The following is a 13,823-nucleotide window of genomic DNA, read 5'->3' as shown; positions in this document are numbered from 1 at the left end:
ATAAGTAGTCTGGACTTCTGTCTAACACCATATGTGAAAGATGGCACCTCCAGCAGCACAATGCCCCTGGCATGGGACATGGGTTCCATTCAAATACTGCCCCAGTTGACAGAACTCGGTTCCTGAAGTCAGATAGGGTCACTGGATAAGGTGGTATGACTGCAGACCAGGAAAAAGTTTTGGGGTGTTCAGTTGTACACCAGGGAGTTTGAGGTCTACAAAACAGGTCAAATGGGGTTGGAGAGTACAAGGCTCATCAGAGAAGGATTTTATATATATCTATAGCAGTGGTTCCCAAACTTGTTCTGCCGCTTGTGCAGGGAAAGCCCCTGGCAGGCCGGGGCAGTTTGTTTACCTGCCACATCCGCAGGTTCAGCCGATCATGGCTCCCAGTGGCCGCGGTTTGCTGCTCCAGACCAATGGGAGCTGCTGGAAGCGGTGCGGGCCGAGGGATGTACTGGCCGCTGCACAATCAGTGGTTCCCCGCACAAGCAGCGGAACAAGTTTGGGAACGACTAATTGATAGGTATATCACAGGGCCATATTTTGTATGTTTTTTTTCATTTTGGTGAGGGATAGGTGCATAAACAGGAAAAAAAAGCTTAATTAGAAAAAATGAGTGTGTGTAACAGGGCATAGCAGGTCCCCCTTTGCTCATGCCTCTGCTCTGCTCCAAAAAAACACTCAGAGACCTTGTGGTTCAGCAGTCACCAGTGCAGTTTATTTACAGTGTGAAATCCCACTACCTTCTCACCATATACAGCATGGGAGTTTCAGTCTGAAGGACTTCCCAGCCTTTGCTGCCAGGAAAGAAGAGCTTCTACTCTCTAGTTTCCCCCTTTCTGTCTGCCTTGTCTGGCTTCCTTCCTCTGAGGCTTTTATGCAGCCTCAGGCTAATCAGGCTGGCAGCTGTTTCCCCCTTTCCAATCAGGAACAGGTTTCTCTAGGCAGCTCCAATATAACCCCTTTAATTGGAGCTCATGTGACAGAGGGCTGGCTGAGGAGTCCCAGCCCAGCATCCTGATACAGTGCTATGATAAATTTTGTACAAAGTATAAGGTGTCATTTGAAAACTCATAATTTGCTGATCATTATTGTCCTGGTAAAATATGTATGGCAACATTGCATGTAAAGTTATCAGATTCCTCTGTATGGTATTACTAAGACGTGTTATAAGTCCGGTGGAGCAGCCACAATCCAGTTCCCCTGAGACAAAAGTTGACACCTCAGCCAGGTGTCAACAAAATCGAATGGACCATCATCTGGTTAAGTTGCTGTTCTTTGGTAGGAAAGAGGATGTGGGCAAAAATCTACATCTTGACAAAGAAACCGCTGGGGGCTCCTGTCCACACAGATTTTCCATCTCATGAATCTCAGCAGGAGATGATTCTCAAAGGAGAGAGAGAACTGTAAGAAGGGGGTGCAGATGCCCCAAATTATCTCTCCCTTTGTCTCTACCCACAGAATCCATAACACCTGGAGAACAAAGGAAACCGCTTTGGACTGGGGGAGGGATCCTGACTGAAAGAATTTCAGCCATGAAGACTGCTGAAACACATGGTAAGAGAGATTTGGCTTTGAATTCACTTAGCTTGCTAAGTTAGGTATTAGTTGCATTTTATTTTTTATTGTAACCAGTTCCAACTTTTCTGTCTCATTACTGGTAATCACTTAAAATCCACCTTTCTATAGTTAATAAACTTGTTTTACTGATTTATCTAAACTACTGTGTTTAGATTGAAGTGTTTGGGAAAACTTTATTGGGGATAACAGGATTTGTGCATATCATTTTCTGTTAATAAAATTACGGACTTTATATGAGCTTGTATTGTCTAGGAGAGGACTGGACAGTACAAGATGTATCTTTCTGGGGAAAGTTTGGGACTGGAAATTTTCTGGTGTTGCTCTGCAGTGTAATTCATGCGTGACTGGCTATGGCACTCATACAATATAACTGGGAGTAACTTACATGCTGGAGGCTGTGTGAGAGTAGGCCAAGAGTAGCAGTTATCACAGCAAAGCAGTGTAAAAGGCACCCCAGGTTGAAGAACTGAGGGGACACAGGTGTTTATCAGTCCAGATCGTACCCTGGGTAATGTCACAATAAATCAGAAAATGTTTCGCATGTAAAGCGAAACTGGTGAAAAGCCAAACATTTGCCAATTTCACATTGCCTTCAAATGTTTTGTGCAGCTCTTGTCTTCCAGCTTCTGGATGACAGTCTATCTTCAATCCTAGAATCACTTTAAGTCCATGGCTAATCAATCACTCTTTTTCTTACACTAGAAAATTTTGCAAACATATTCGAGTTTACCTATTAGCCAGGTGAAGTGCTTCTCTCCTGGGAGAAGAAACAGTTCATACATTTTGGTTACTTGTTGGCACTCTTCATAAGCTACCTATATAAAATACTAAAAGCTGGCAACAATGTTTGGAAGAAAATGTTCTCCCTCCCAGAGAATAAATGACTGAGCAGAAACTAACAGAATGCCAACATGCAGTGCTAAATTTAAGAAACTGTAACCCATATATTCTCCTGGTCCTCATCGGCTATCAGATGACTCCATTATAATAGTAGATTTTTGATTTAATACATTCCATCTGAGAGGAGTTGTAATTTGAATTATTTAAATTCTCCATCAAGAATGGAAACTGTAATCAAGTCAGTAAAGTTTGACTGAAATACCTGCTGAAATATGTCTCAAATATATTTCAAGATCCTGAATCACTAATGACGGCTTCTCTTTGTTGCTTTCAAGCAGAAATGGTGGGCTAATCTCATTAATGAGAATTAATCGAATAGCTTCACAATGCTGCAAAACATAATAGCTGCCAGCCCACCTCCATTATGAACCATTCCTTTGGCAGCCCACGCTCTTTTGTGCTTGCTAGTTCTTTTGTGTAGCCTGAGCCCACACGCAATTTGACATCACTACTCTAGTGGCTGTGGAAAGGGCAACATTTAAACTCCTCATTTTTCAGAAGCCAGTGAGTATAAAGAATTGAGGCCCTAATTGCTTTAAATGACCATACCTTCTTGTACTTACTGTGTTGCATGTAAAGAGACAATGCAATCTTTAGCAAAATCCTAGCCAAGGTTTTCCCAAATTTTAATACTGTTTTGAGTGGCTGGAACTATGTCTATTTAAATACAATGTTAGACAAACTTACCTTTACTTTTCAATCTGACCCTTAGAATGAACATTCTCATCCTTATGGTTTTAAACTGAAGAGGAGTAGATTTGGTTCCTATCTCTCTCCTCTCCTACTTTCAGAGCAAGAACACCCCACCCCCATTTCTCTTTCTTCCTTTGAGCCAAACAATGTCTCTTACACCTCTGTAACCCTCCCCTTTCAAGAGGAGTATACAAATATTGCTAGAGCATGCAGGGGTGTAATCCAGAAGGCCAAGGCACAATTGGAGTTGCAGCTAGCAAGAAATGGGAAGGGTAACAAGAAGGGTTTCTATAGGTATGTTAGCAACAAAAAGAAGGTCAGAGAAAGTGTGGGACCCTTACTGAATGGGGGAGGCAACATAATGACAGATGTGAAAAAAGCTGAAGTACTCAATGCTTTTTTTTTTTTTTTTTGGCCTCTGTCTTCATAGACAAGGTCAGCTCCCAGGTGCACTGAGAAACACAGTCTGGGGGGAGGTGAGCAGCCATCAGTGGTGAAAGAACAGGTTAAGGACTATTTCTAAAAGCGGGACGTGCACAAGTCCATGGGTTCAGATCTAATGCATCCAAGGGTGCTGAGGGAGTTGGCTGATGTGCTTGCAGAGCCATTGGCCATTATCTTTGAAAATTCATGGTGATGGGGGAGGTCCCGGACGATTGGAAAAAGGCAAATATAGTGCCCATCTTTTAAAAAGGGAAAAAAGAGAACCAGGGGAACTACAGATCAGTCAGCCTCACTTCAGTCCCCCACAAAATCATGAAGCAGGTCCTCAAAGAATCCATATTGAAGCACTAGGAGGAGAGGAAGGTGATCAGGAACAGTCAACATGGATTCACCAAGGGCAAATCATGCCCAACCAACCTGATTGCCTTCTGTGATGAGATGACGGGCATTGTGATATGGGGAAAGTGGTAGATGTGATATAGCTTGACTTTAGCAAAGCTTTTGATACAGTATTCTTGCCAGCAAGTTAAAGAAGTATAGATTGGGTGAATGGCCTATAAGGTGGATAGAAAGCTGGCTAGATTGTCGTGCTCAACGTGTAGTGATCAATGGCTCTATGTCTAATTGGCAGCTGGTATCAAGCGGAGTGCCCCAGGAGTCGGTCCTGGGGCCGGTTTTGTTCAACATCTTCATTAATGATCTGGATGATCAGATGAATTGCACCCTCAGCAAGTTCACAGATAATGCTAAGCTGGGGGGAGAGGTAGATACACTGGAGAGTAGGGATAGGGTCCAGAGTGATGTACACAAATTGGAGGATTGGGCCAAAAGAAATCTGATTAGGTTCAACAAGGACAAGTGCAGAGTCTTGCACTTAGAAAGGAAGAATCTCATGCACTGCTACAGGCTGGGGACCAACTGGCTAAACATCAGTTCTGCAGAAAAGGACTGGGGATTACAGTGGACGAGAAGCTGGATATGAGTCAGCAGTGTGCCCTCGTGGCCAAGAAGGCCAACGGCATATTGAGCTGTATTAGTAGGAGCATTGCCAGCAGATCGAGGAAAGAGATTATTCCCCTCTATTCGGCACTGGTGAGGCGACACCTGGAGTATTGCATCCAGTTTTGGTCCCCCTGCTACAGAAGGGTTGTGGACAAATTGGAGAGAGTCCAGCAGAGGGCAGCAAAAATTATTAGGGGGCTGGGACACATGACTTACGAGGAGAAGCTGAGGGAACTAGGACTATTTAGTCTTCAGAAGAGAAGAGTGAGGGGGGATTTGATAGGAGCCTTCAACTACCTGAAGGAGGGTTCCAGAGAGGATGGAGCTCGGCTGTTCTCAGTGGTGACAGATGACAGAACAAGGAGCAATGGTCTCAAGTTGCAGTGGGGAAGGTCTAGGTTGGATATTAGCAAAAAGAAAAGGAGTACTTGTGGCACCTTAGAGACTAACAAATTTATTAGAGCATAAGCTTTCGTGAGCTACAGCTCACTTCATCGGATGCATTTGGTGGAAAAAAATGCATCCGATGAAGTGAGCTGTAGCTCACGAAAGCTTATGCTCTAATAAATTTGTTAGTCTCTAAGGTGCCACAAGTACTCCTTTTCTTTTTGCGAATACAGACTAACACGGCTGCTACTCTTAAACCTGTTGGATATTAGGAAACACTATTTCACTAGGAGGGTGGTGAAGCACTGGAATAGGTTACCTAGGGCGGTGGTGCAATCTCCATTCTTAAAGATTTTAAGGCTTGGTTTGACAAAGCCCTGGCTGGGATAATTTAGTTGGTGTTGGTCCTACTTTGAGCAGGGGATTGGACTGGATGACCTCCTGAGGTTTCTTCCAACCCTAATATTCTATGATTCTAGGTGGAAAAAGAAAAGGAGTACTTGTGGCACCTTAGAGACTAACAAATTTATTAGAGCATAAGCTTTCGTGAGCTACAGCTCACTTCATCGGATGAAGTGAGCTGTAGCTCACGAAAGCTTATGCTCTAAGTGAGCTGTAGCTCACGAAAGCTTATGCTCTAATAAATTTGTTAGTCTCTAAGGTGCCACAAGTACTCCTTTTCTTTTTGCGAATACAGACTAACACGGCTGCTACTCTGAAACCTGTCATTAGGTGGAAAATGTATCCCAACTCCAACTGATTGCCAGCTTCAAGCTGCCAACCAAATTTAACTATCATCCTAGACTCCCAGCATGAACGCACTCTGTGATCCATTTCATTTCTTCTTTTTCCCTGGCCTGATCTTGCAACCTGTCTAACTTTGCCTTTGCTGATTTCCTGCCTGAGGGAGGGATTCAGCTGTGGAAGAAGACATGGCACAGCAGAAAGGCAGGCTGGAACTGAGGATCCTGGCAGGTGAGAGCAATGGCTGATCAGATCTCACTGTCTGGTCTCACTTCCCAGCAGCTAGGAATACTCTATTCTTCCACTGCGTCCCTTATCTGTTCTTCTAAAATCACAGGAAAATAGCCAGGCCTTAAGATGTTACATACCTAATGATTAACCAGTTTGCTAAGAGTTAAAATAAAAAAGATCACCAACTTGATTCCAAAGGAATAGTGTGCTGGCTTGATGAACTCTGGCTTTTTTGTTTGGTGGGGGAAAAAAAGATTTCCCTAAATAATGTTTCTTGTAAAGGCTGTTAGATTAGTATCAGAGCTCATTTTTGTGGTCTGGATACTGGACGTAGGTATCTTGCACCTAAAGTTAGTTGAGTCTTTGATTCTAGAAAATAAAATAATGTTTGTGACAGGTTCCCCACGGCGTGCCATTTAGAACTGAGATACCACTGAGCCCGCCTCTCCCACCAACCTGGCTTCCTCTTACTCTATGGTGCTGTGACAGGCTCTCAAGCCCCCTTCCAGCACACACGCAGGTAGAGACACACCCAGCTACCGCTATATTCACACAGATGCTGAGATCAGCTCTGAATGGGAGAGCTCAGCTAAGGAATTGCCCAGCACGCAAATGCAAACTATCCTCCTGAGTGAAACCCAAAATTGCATAGTCTTGCGCTGCACAGAGAACTATACAGCGTAAGCTCATAAAATTCACCCTCTCCCTCCATGTGGAGAGAGAGATGCAACAGCTTTCCGCCACAAGTATGCTTTCCATGCTGGTTTTTGAGGCAAAACAAAACAAGTTTATTAACTACAAAAGATAAATTATAAGTGATAGCAAACAGATCAAAGCAGGTTACCTTAGTAAATAAACAAAAGCCGCAAACTGATCTTAACACACTAGATAGGTAGGATATAAATCAGCAAATTCTCACCATGAGTGATACACAGGCTAGCGGATTCTTAAGGCTCAAGTTGCCTTGACTTTCCCAGGTTTTCATATGTTGGCTAAAAATCCTTCCTCGCCTGGGACCATCACTTCCAACAGTTCAGTCTTTGTTCCACGAGTGTTTCCAAGTGTGTTGTTGTAGGGAGAGTGAGGTCCCCCCATGATGTCATTTCCCCCCTTTATATCTTCTCCCCACTTGCTGGAAAGCTCTTTTGCTGTGACCTGGGTCAAACAGTTCCCATTGTGTAGTGTAATCTCTGAGCGGTTTCTATTGTATACAGTTCCTGGAGTAATCCTTGTGCTTGTATGCATTTCCTCAATAAGCCATTAACATTGTTTGGCCTTTTTTTACTGTTGTACCTGAAAGGCTGTTTGTGGGTATTTTCAACGTCACAACATGTGTAGTAACATGTACACAGCCTAACTTCACATACGACAATAGCACATACAATCCAATGAGATATTACTGTCTAGCAGATCAAGATTCTTAGAATGACACATCACAAGGCATACTTTTTATAAGGTATATCCTAATTACATGACAGTGGTGAATAATGGGGTATCAGGGTGTCACAATGTTATCCTTGTACAAATTGTCCTATTGTTCACAAGATGCTTACAATGTCAAGTATTTTCACCATTGTAATGGAGTCCTGAACTGTGATTTTAAATCCCTTCAGTCACTATGGCTGGTAAGGTTTATATTTAGGATTAATTACCAATCCAAAACTGCTGCCACAACCACAAACTAACTCACACCTTCTAATTCCTGTGGTTTAAGGCAAAATAATGTAATTTTTTCCATGTGCTTTTTTTCTTTCAGGGAAGATCAGTTCACATTCTCACATATTATTTAACCACACTTTACTAACTAGGAGAACTCACTAGGCATGCTCAGAGGCCACCACCTGAATCAGGTCCCATTCAAAATCTGGCTGGAGAGCATAGGAGGGCTATTGCCCATCTTATAACTTTTATCCCCAGTGGTTAGAGCACTTTCCTGATATGTGGGGGACACAAGTTCAATTCTTGCCCCTCTGCCAGAGGGGGAGAATGACTGACTCTGCAGTCCAGTGGTTAGGGAACCCACCTGGCAGGTGGGAGACTCAGGCATGGCCTAAACTACAGAGTTAGGTCAACATAAGGCAGCTTACAGCAACGTACCTGTGTAAGTGTGGACACTAGAAAGGCACTCCCGCCGACGTAAGTCGCCCACTCAGTGGCAGATTTAGAGTTAGTGGGGCCCTGTGCACAGCTCCATTTTCAGGACCGCTCCCCTCGGAACCCAGACAAAAAAGAACATTCTCTCATCTTCCCCCCCCCCTCCCATTTTTCATTCTTTTTTTCATCATCCTCATCCTATATCCTAAGTAATAGGATAATAGGAAGGAAATAAAAATAAAGTGAGGTACCTTGATTGAGGCAGGGGGTTAGGGTGCAGGAGGTGGTGAGGGGTGCGGGCTCTAAGAGGAAGTTTGGGTGCGGGCTCTGGGTTGGGGTGTAGGAGGGGGTTGGGGAGCAGCATTTACCTCAGGCTGCGTGGCTCCCAAAGCGACCAACACACCCCTCTGGCAGCAGCTCCTAGGCGGGGGGGTTGGGGGTCTCCGCACACTGTTGCCTGCAGGTGCCATCACCACAGCTCCCATTGGCCGCAGTTCCTAGCCAATGGGAGCTGTGGAGTCTGCACTCGGGGCGGGGGCGGTGCAGTGCGGAGGGAGGGAGGCAGAGCGGGCAGGGAGCTGCCTTAGCCTGCTGTGCTGCTGCTGGCATGTCTCTGAGTGTCCCTTGGAGGGAGGGGGGCAGCGGGTCTCCATGTGTTGCGGAGCTTCTGGAAGCGGCGCAGGGCCACCGGCCACAGCATGCAGGCAGCCTGCCTGCCTGAGCCCTGCTGCGCTGCCGCATTTTGGGGGGCCCCCTGTTGTTGGGGGGGCCTCCTGTTGTTGAGGGTCCCGTGCCACTGCACAGTATGTTTAATGGTAAATCCGCTCCTGCGCCCACTACGTCAACCTAATAACTCCACCTCTGCGAGAGGCGCAGCACTTCGATCGATGAGTGGTGTGGAGAAAGTGAATAAGGAAAAGTTATTTCCTTGTTCCCATAATATAAGAACTAGGGGCCACCAAATGAAATTAATGGGTAGCAGGTTTAAAAAAAATAAAAGGAAGTTCTTCTTCACTCAGCGCACAGTCAACCTGTGGAACTCCTCACCTGAGGAGGTTGTGAAGGCTAGGACTATAACAGGATTTAAAAGAGAACTGGATAAATTCATGGAGGTTAAGTCCATTAATGGCTATTAGCCAGGATGAGTAAGGAATGGTGTCCCTAGCCTCTGTTTGTCAGAGGGTGGAGATGAATGGCAGGAGAGAGATCACTAGATCATTACCTGTTAGGTTCACTGCCTCTGGGGCACCTGGCATTGGCCACTATCAGTATACAGGATACTGGGCTGGATGGACCTTTGGTCTGACCCAGTATAGCCATTCTTATGTTCTTAGTTAGGATGATGCAGTGTCCATATAGGCCCTAGGAAGATGTGGATTTTGAATTGAGACCTCCAATAAGTTTTCCAGAAAAAAATGGAAGATCAGATTTGACATTACTGACATTTCTAAAATAAAAGGCAAGCAGGAAAAACAAACATTGAAAGAGAGAACCTTTCAGGCCTTCTTTACACATCCTACCATAGCAAAAAAGAAAAGCATAACCCATTTAAAGTTGGTCTGCAAAGGAAAATAAATTGTTATACTGAAGTGGGAAATTCACTGAGTTCTAGTTTGCAACCATTATGTTGCAGAGTAGCTGGATAAAGATGGACAACTGGCTTGTCCAAGATGAACAAATGTATCAGCCCATAGCATCCTACTTGGAGGGGTAGAGATGTAGTCTGACATGATTTAGAAAATCATTATAAATTATTTAAAATCTATATGCTTTTAGAAAAGGACTTTTTGGAGAGATGTAAAAAATTTAGTCTAACTGGGATCTGGAATTCCTGCCTGTTTGGTTGATATTGTGAAAGTGGGGCTACATCTATGTAAGTTTTTGCTGTTTTTATCCATCCTTGTTCAAAACCAGTAACAGAAATTATAGATATATTGTAAATAAAAATAGATTATGAAAAAAGCCTTTGTTCATTCTTTTCTAACAAGGAAATAACTCATTTCTGCAGTACAAATCTTTCCTCAGCACTCAGAAGCTGTGAAAATACTGTAATTTCCCAAAACTGTAGTAGAATAAATGATACTTTCCATTTAACTATTACTCTCAGCTAAAATGGGTCTGGGTAGCAATAAACAAGATAAATGTGAGATATACATAACTTTCAGAAAATCAGAAACTATAACACTTAAATGGCAGCTTCCTGCGTTAGGTGTCCCTCTTCCCTTGCCTAGAGGATAATGACTAAAAACAACCACTAAAACCTAAACTGTCACTAGCCACATCTGCATCAGCAACAAACACCTCTCACATAACTACATACCATTTCCCTGAGAGTAGGCTTTCCCCAAGACGCTTGTGGTTAATATGAGTTTGTCTGCACTTAGGGTGACTAAATTGACCGCAGATCGCTCTCTTGTCGACTCAATCCGGTGGAGTACAGGAGAACAGTAAGGGTAGTCAACGGGAGAGCATCTTCCGTTGACATCACATAGTGTGGACCCTGCAGTAAGTAGATCTAAGCTACGTTGATTTGAGTTACGCTATTCACGTAACTCAAATTGTGTAGCTTAGATCGACTTTTCCCTTTAGTGTAGACAAGGCCTATAACTGCAGAAGAGGCCAACCTACGGGGAAGTGCTAATGAATTTTTTTGACTGTAAGTAACAAGGATGAAATTTAGTTGTCAGATGGCAACTTTAATTATACTTGTTTTCTCTTCTTCCTTTCACTATGTCTCCTCTCTTAATTCCCATTTCATCTATTCTGGTCACTTCCCTCCCTTTCAGCCTGTTTTTACACGTTTCTGCCCATTTCACTTCTCCTCTTCCAATACTTTTCCTTTCTTTCGGTCCATTTAAAAATTCTTCCATTTCACCTCCCTCACCCCCATTACCACCAACATCAAAGATGGGGTGAGGGAGGTGAAATAGAAGAACAGATGCCACTATGGCTCCCAGGTTTCCATTCTACATGATCTGATATGGGCCTGTGTTTCCAAAGGAGCTCAGGGCCAAATCTTCAAGTGCTCAGCAATCAAATTTGAGACCAGATTGTCAAAAGAGCACAGAACCCATTTCGGCACCTAAATAAAGATCAGATTTTCCAAAAGTGCTCAGCATCAATAGCTGTAATGGACACCTATGGCCAAGTATTCAAATAGCTCAGTGCCCAACATGCTAAGCTCTTTTGAAATACTGGTCCTGATGACTCAGGCCACATTGCCAATTGCTCCCCTTCGCTGATGTTACATGCATATGGAAACCTGCCATGTCATGAACTTGAGTGCATTAGCTGCCCCCTCATAGCCAGTCCTGGCTCCAAGAGGTCTGGATCAAGAGCCAGTGGAATTAGTATTGTCTGACACATTAAGCTGATGTGTCATAGGTTTGGTATCACAGCTATAGGGAATGAAGAAAGGAAATAGATACAAGAAATCATGTAGCATTTAAACAGGGACTTTCCAGATTTGATATAAGCACAAAATGGGGGAAATTACATGCAGACAGAGATTCTAGGTTTGTAACCATGTTGGAAGCAGTTTCAAACAGGTTACAGACAAACACAGTTGTAATACTTTCTGCAATCACGCGTAACTTGATTACAAACTGTGTTAGTAGAGTGGTCTAGAACAGTTGTTCCCAAGCTTGTTCCGCCGCTTGTGCAGGGAAAGCCCCTGGCGGGCCGGGTCGGTTTGTTTACCTGCCGAGTCGTCAGGTTCGGCCGATCGTGGCTCCCAGTGGCCGCAGTTTGCTGCTCCAGGCCAATGAGAGCCGCTGAAACCAGCGGCCAGTAAGTCCCTCAGCCCGTGCCGCTTCCAGCAGCTCCCATTGGCCTGGAGCAATGAACCATCCGCAGGTTCGGCCGATCGCGGCTCCCAGTGGCCGCCGTTTGCTGCTCCAGGCCAATGGGAGCCGCTGGAAGCAGCGGCCAGTACGTTCCTCGGCCTGTGCCACTTCCAGCAGCTCCCATTGGCCTGGAGCAGTGAACCGTCCACAGGTTCGGCTGATCGCGGCTCTCAGTGGCCGCGGTTCGCTGCTCCAGGCCAATGGGAGCTGCTGGAAGCGGCAGCCAGTACGTCCCTCGGCCTGTGCCGCTTCCAGCAGCTCCCATTGGCCTGGAGCAGCGAACCACGGACACTGGGAGCCGCGATCGGCCAAACCTGTGGACGCAGCAGGTAAAAAAAACCAGCCCGGTCCGCCAGGGGCTTTCCCTGCACAAGCGGCGGAACAAGTTTGGGAACCACTGCTCTAGAACAATTTCATGGTATAGATGGTTGTCTAAAAAAGTGATTGTGCATTCTGGTAACTGAAACCAACCTAGCAAGAACCATGTTAGATAACAGATACCAAACAGGCTCTATCAGTGGTTCTCAACCTATTTACCATTGTGGGCCACATATGCAGCTCTCTATGTGTTGTGTGGGCTGCATCCATAAAATCTATATACTACTGGTATGGCCCTGAGGATGTTACGTGGGCTGCAGTTGTGTGCTGATTGGGCCGCAAGCGGGTCGTGGGTTGAGAACCACTGGGCTATATTCATCCTAGCACATTACTGGGAGGATACCTGGAGTAAAATGTGCTATCTAGTCTATAGTCAAACAGTAGCAATGGTGGAACTGCTAGCGTACACAGGGCTCAAGTATTTTTTACTATTGTGTCTACAGCGTCTTACAATTTTTTTTCTGCAGAAATTTTCGAGTTTTGATCGAAAAATTAAATATCAAAAGTTTTCAGCTGAAAACCAAAAGATTTTGGCCAGAACATTTTGACAAAAAAACAAACCCCCCACACAACGCCAATTTTTCCCACAGAAAGAAGATGCTATTATAGCTATTCATGAAAATTTTCTTTTAAGTCAAAAACTCAATTTTCCATCAAAAATGGTTTTGGTGGAAATTTTTCACCCAGTCTTAATTGTGTCATCTAACTTTGCTCTAAATTAGGCCATGCACTGATAGAATCATTAGCCCTACTTAGTGCTCACACTGCTACCACAACACTATAGACTAGATTTAATAATTTTATTAAGATAATGTTGAACTAAAAATAAAACAGTACAGAGTTTAGGCATAGAAGTTTCTGGTTATCAGGGAATAAGGTACAGATTATCGAGGGGTGCGAAATTCAGTTTAGGAGTGGGTGGCATAAGAAATACATAATCTGAAATCTCCCCAATTGGGGGTAAAAGTTTAACGGGTCAAAGTACAGACATTGAGATATGGGGGTATGTTGTCCATATAATGGCTATGTTCATTGTGGAGTATAGTGAGCGTATACGATGATGAGGATGGATCTACCCTCATTTCGTGGGATTTAATGTTCAGTGAGTTTATGGTTCCAGTTCATATGGTCCAATGGAAAAAGTCTCTCAGTCCCTTTCCCATAGTTGATGCACGATGTCGTACCGGCTCACACCTCCTGGTATTGTCGGTGGCCGGTGATGTGTTCGATGTAGATGTCCCTGGACCATCGGATTGTGTCCAAGACCATGAGGCGCTGCATGAGCCGTGCGTACCGTCGACCGATCCTGCAGGTCCACAGCACACGCTTGTTGCAGGGGTCCCAAGTGCCCAGGGCTCGAACAATCAGGGCATCCATCTGCACCTCGTAGCCCTTCGATCTCATGGTGTCCGCCAGGGGGGCGTATTTTTCCAGCTTACGAGCTCGGGATTCGCGAAAGGCTGGGGTCCTGTTCTCGACAGAGACCGTGATGTCGACGAGGATGATCTTTTTCTGGTCCTC

General features: G+C 44.6%; 1 protein-coding gene across 1 annotated transcript in view; it reads left to right on the top strand.

Annotated features, from left to right (window-relative positions):
* The first annotated feature begins 564 nt into the window (after positions 1 to 564).
* ACYP2 (acylphosphatase 2) overlaps positions 565 to 13,823 on the top strand; it is a 161,834-nt gene continuing 148,575 nt past the window's right edge. Inside the window, exon 1 of the mRNA XM_043511907.1 lies at positions 565 to 1,560. Within this exon, the coding sequence (XP_043367842.1) occupies positions 1,539 to 1,560 (22 nt within the window). The 5' untranslated portion in view covers positions 565 to 1,538. The remainder of the gene's footprint in view (positions 1,561 to 13,823) is intronic.

This window comes from Dermochelys coriacea, chromosome 3 (assembly GCF_009764565.3).
Source record: "Dermochelys coriacea isolate rDerCor1 chromosome 3, rDerCor1.pri.v4, whole genome shotgun sequence".
Classification (NCBI taxonomy): Eukaryota; Metazoa; Chordata; order Testudines; family Dermochelyidae; genus Dermochelys; species Dermochelys coriacea.
Note: the sequence above shows the minus strand (reverse complement) of the source record. Positions and strands in the feature narration are given on the sequence as shown.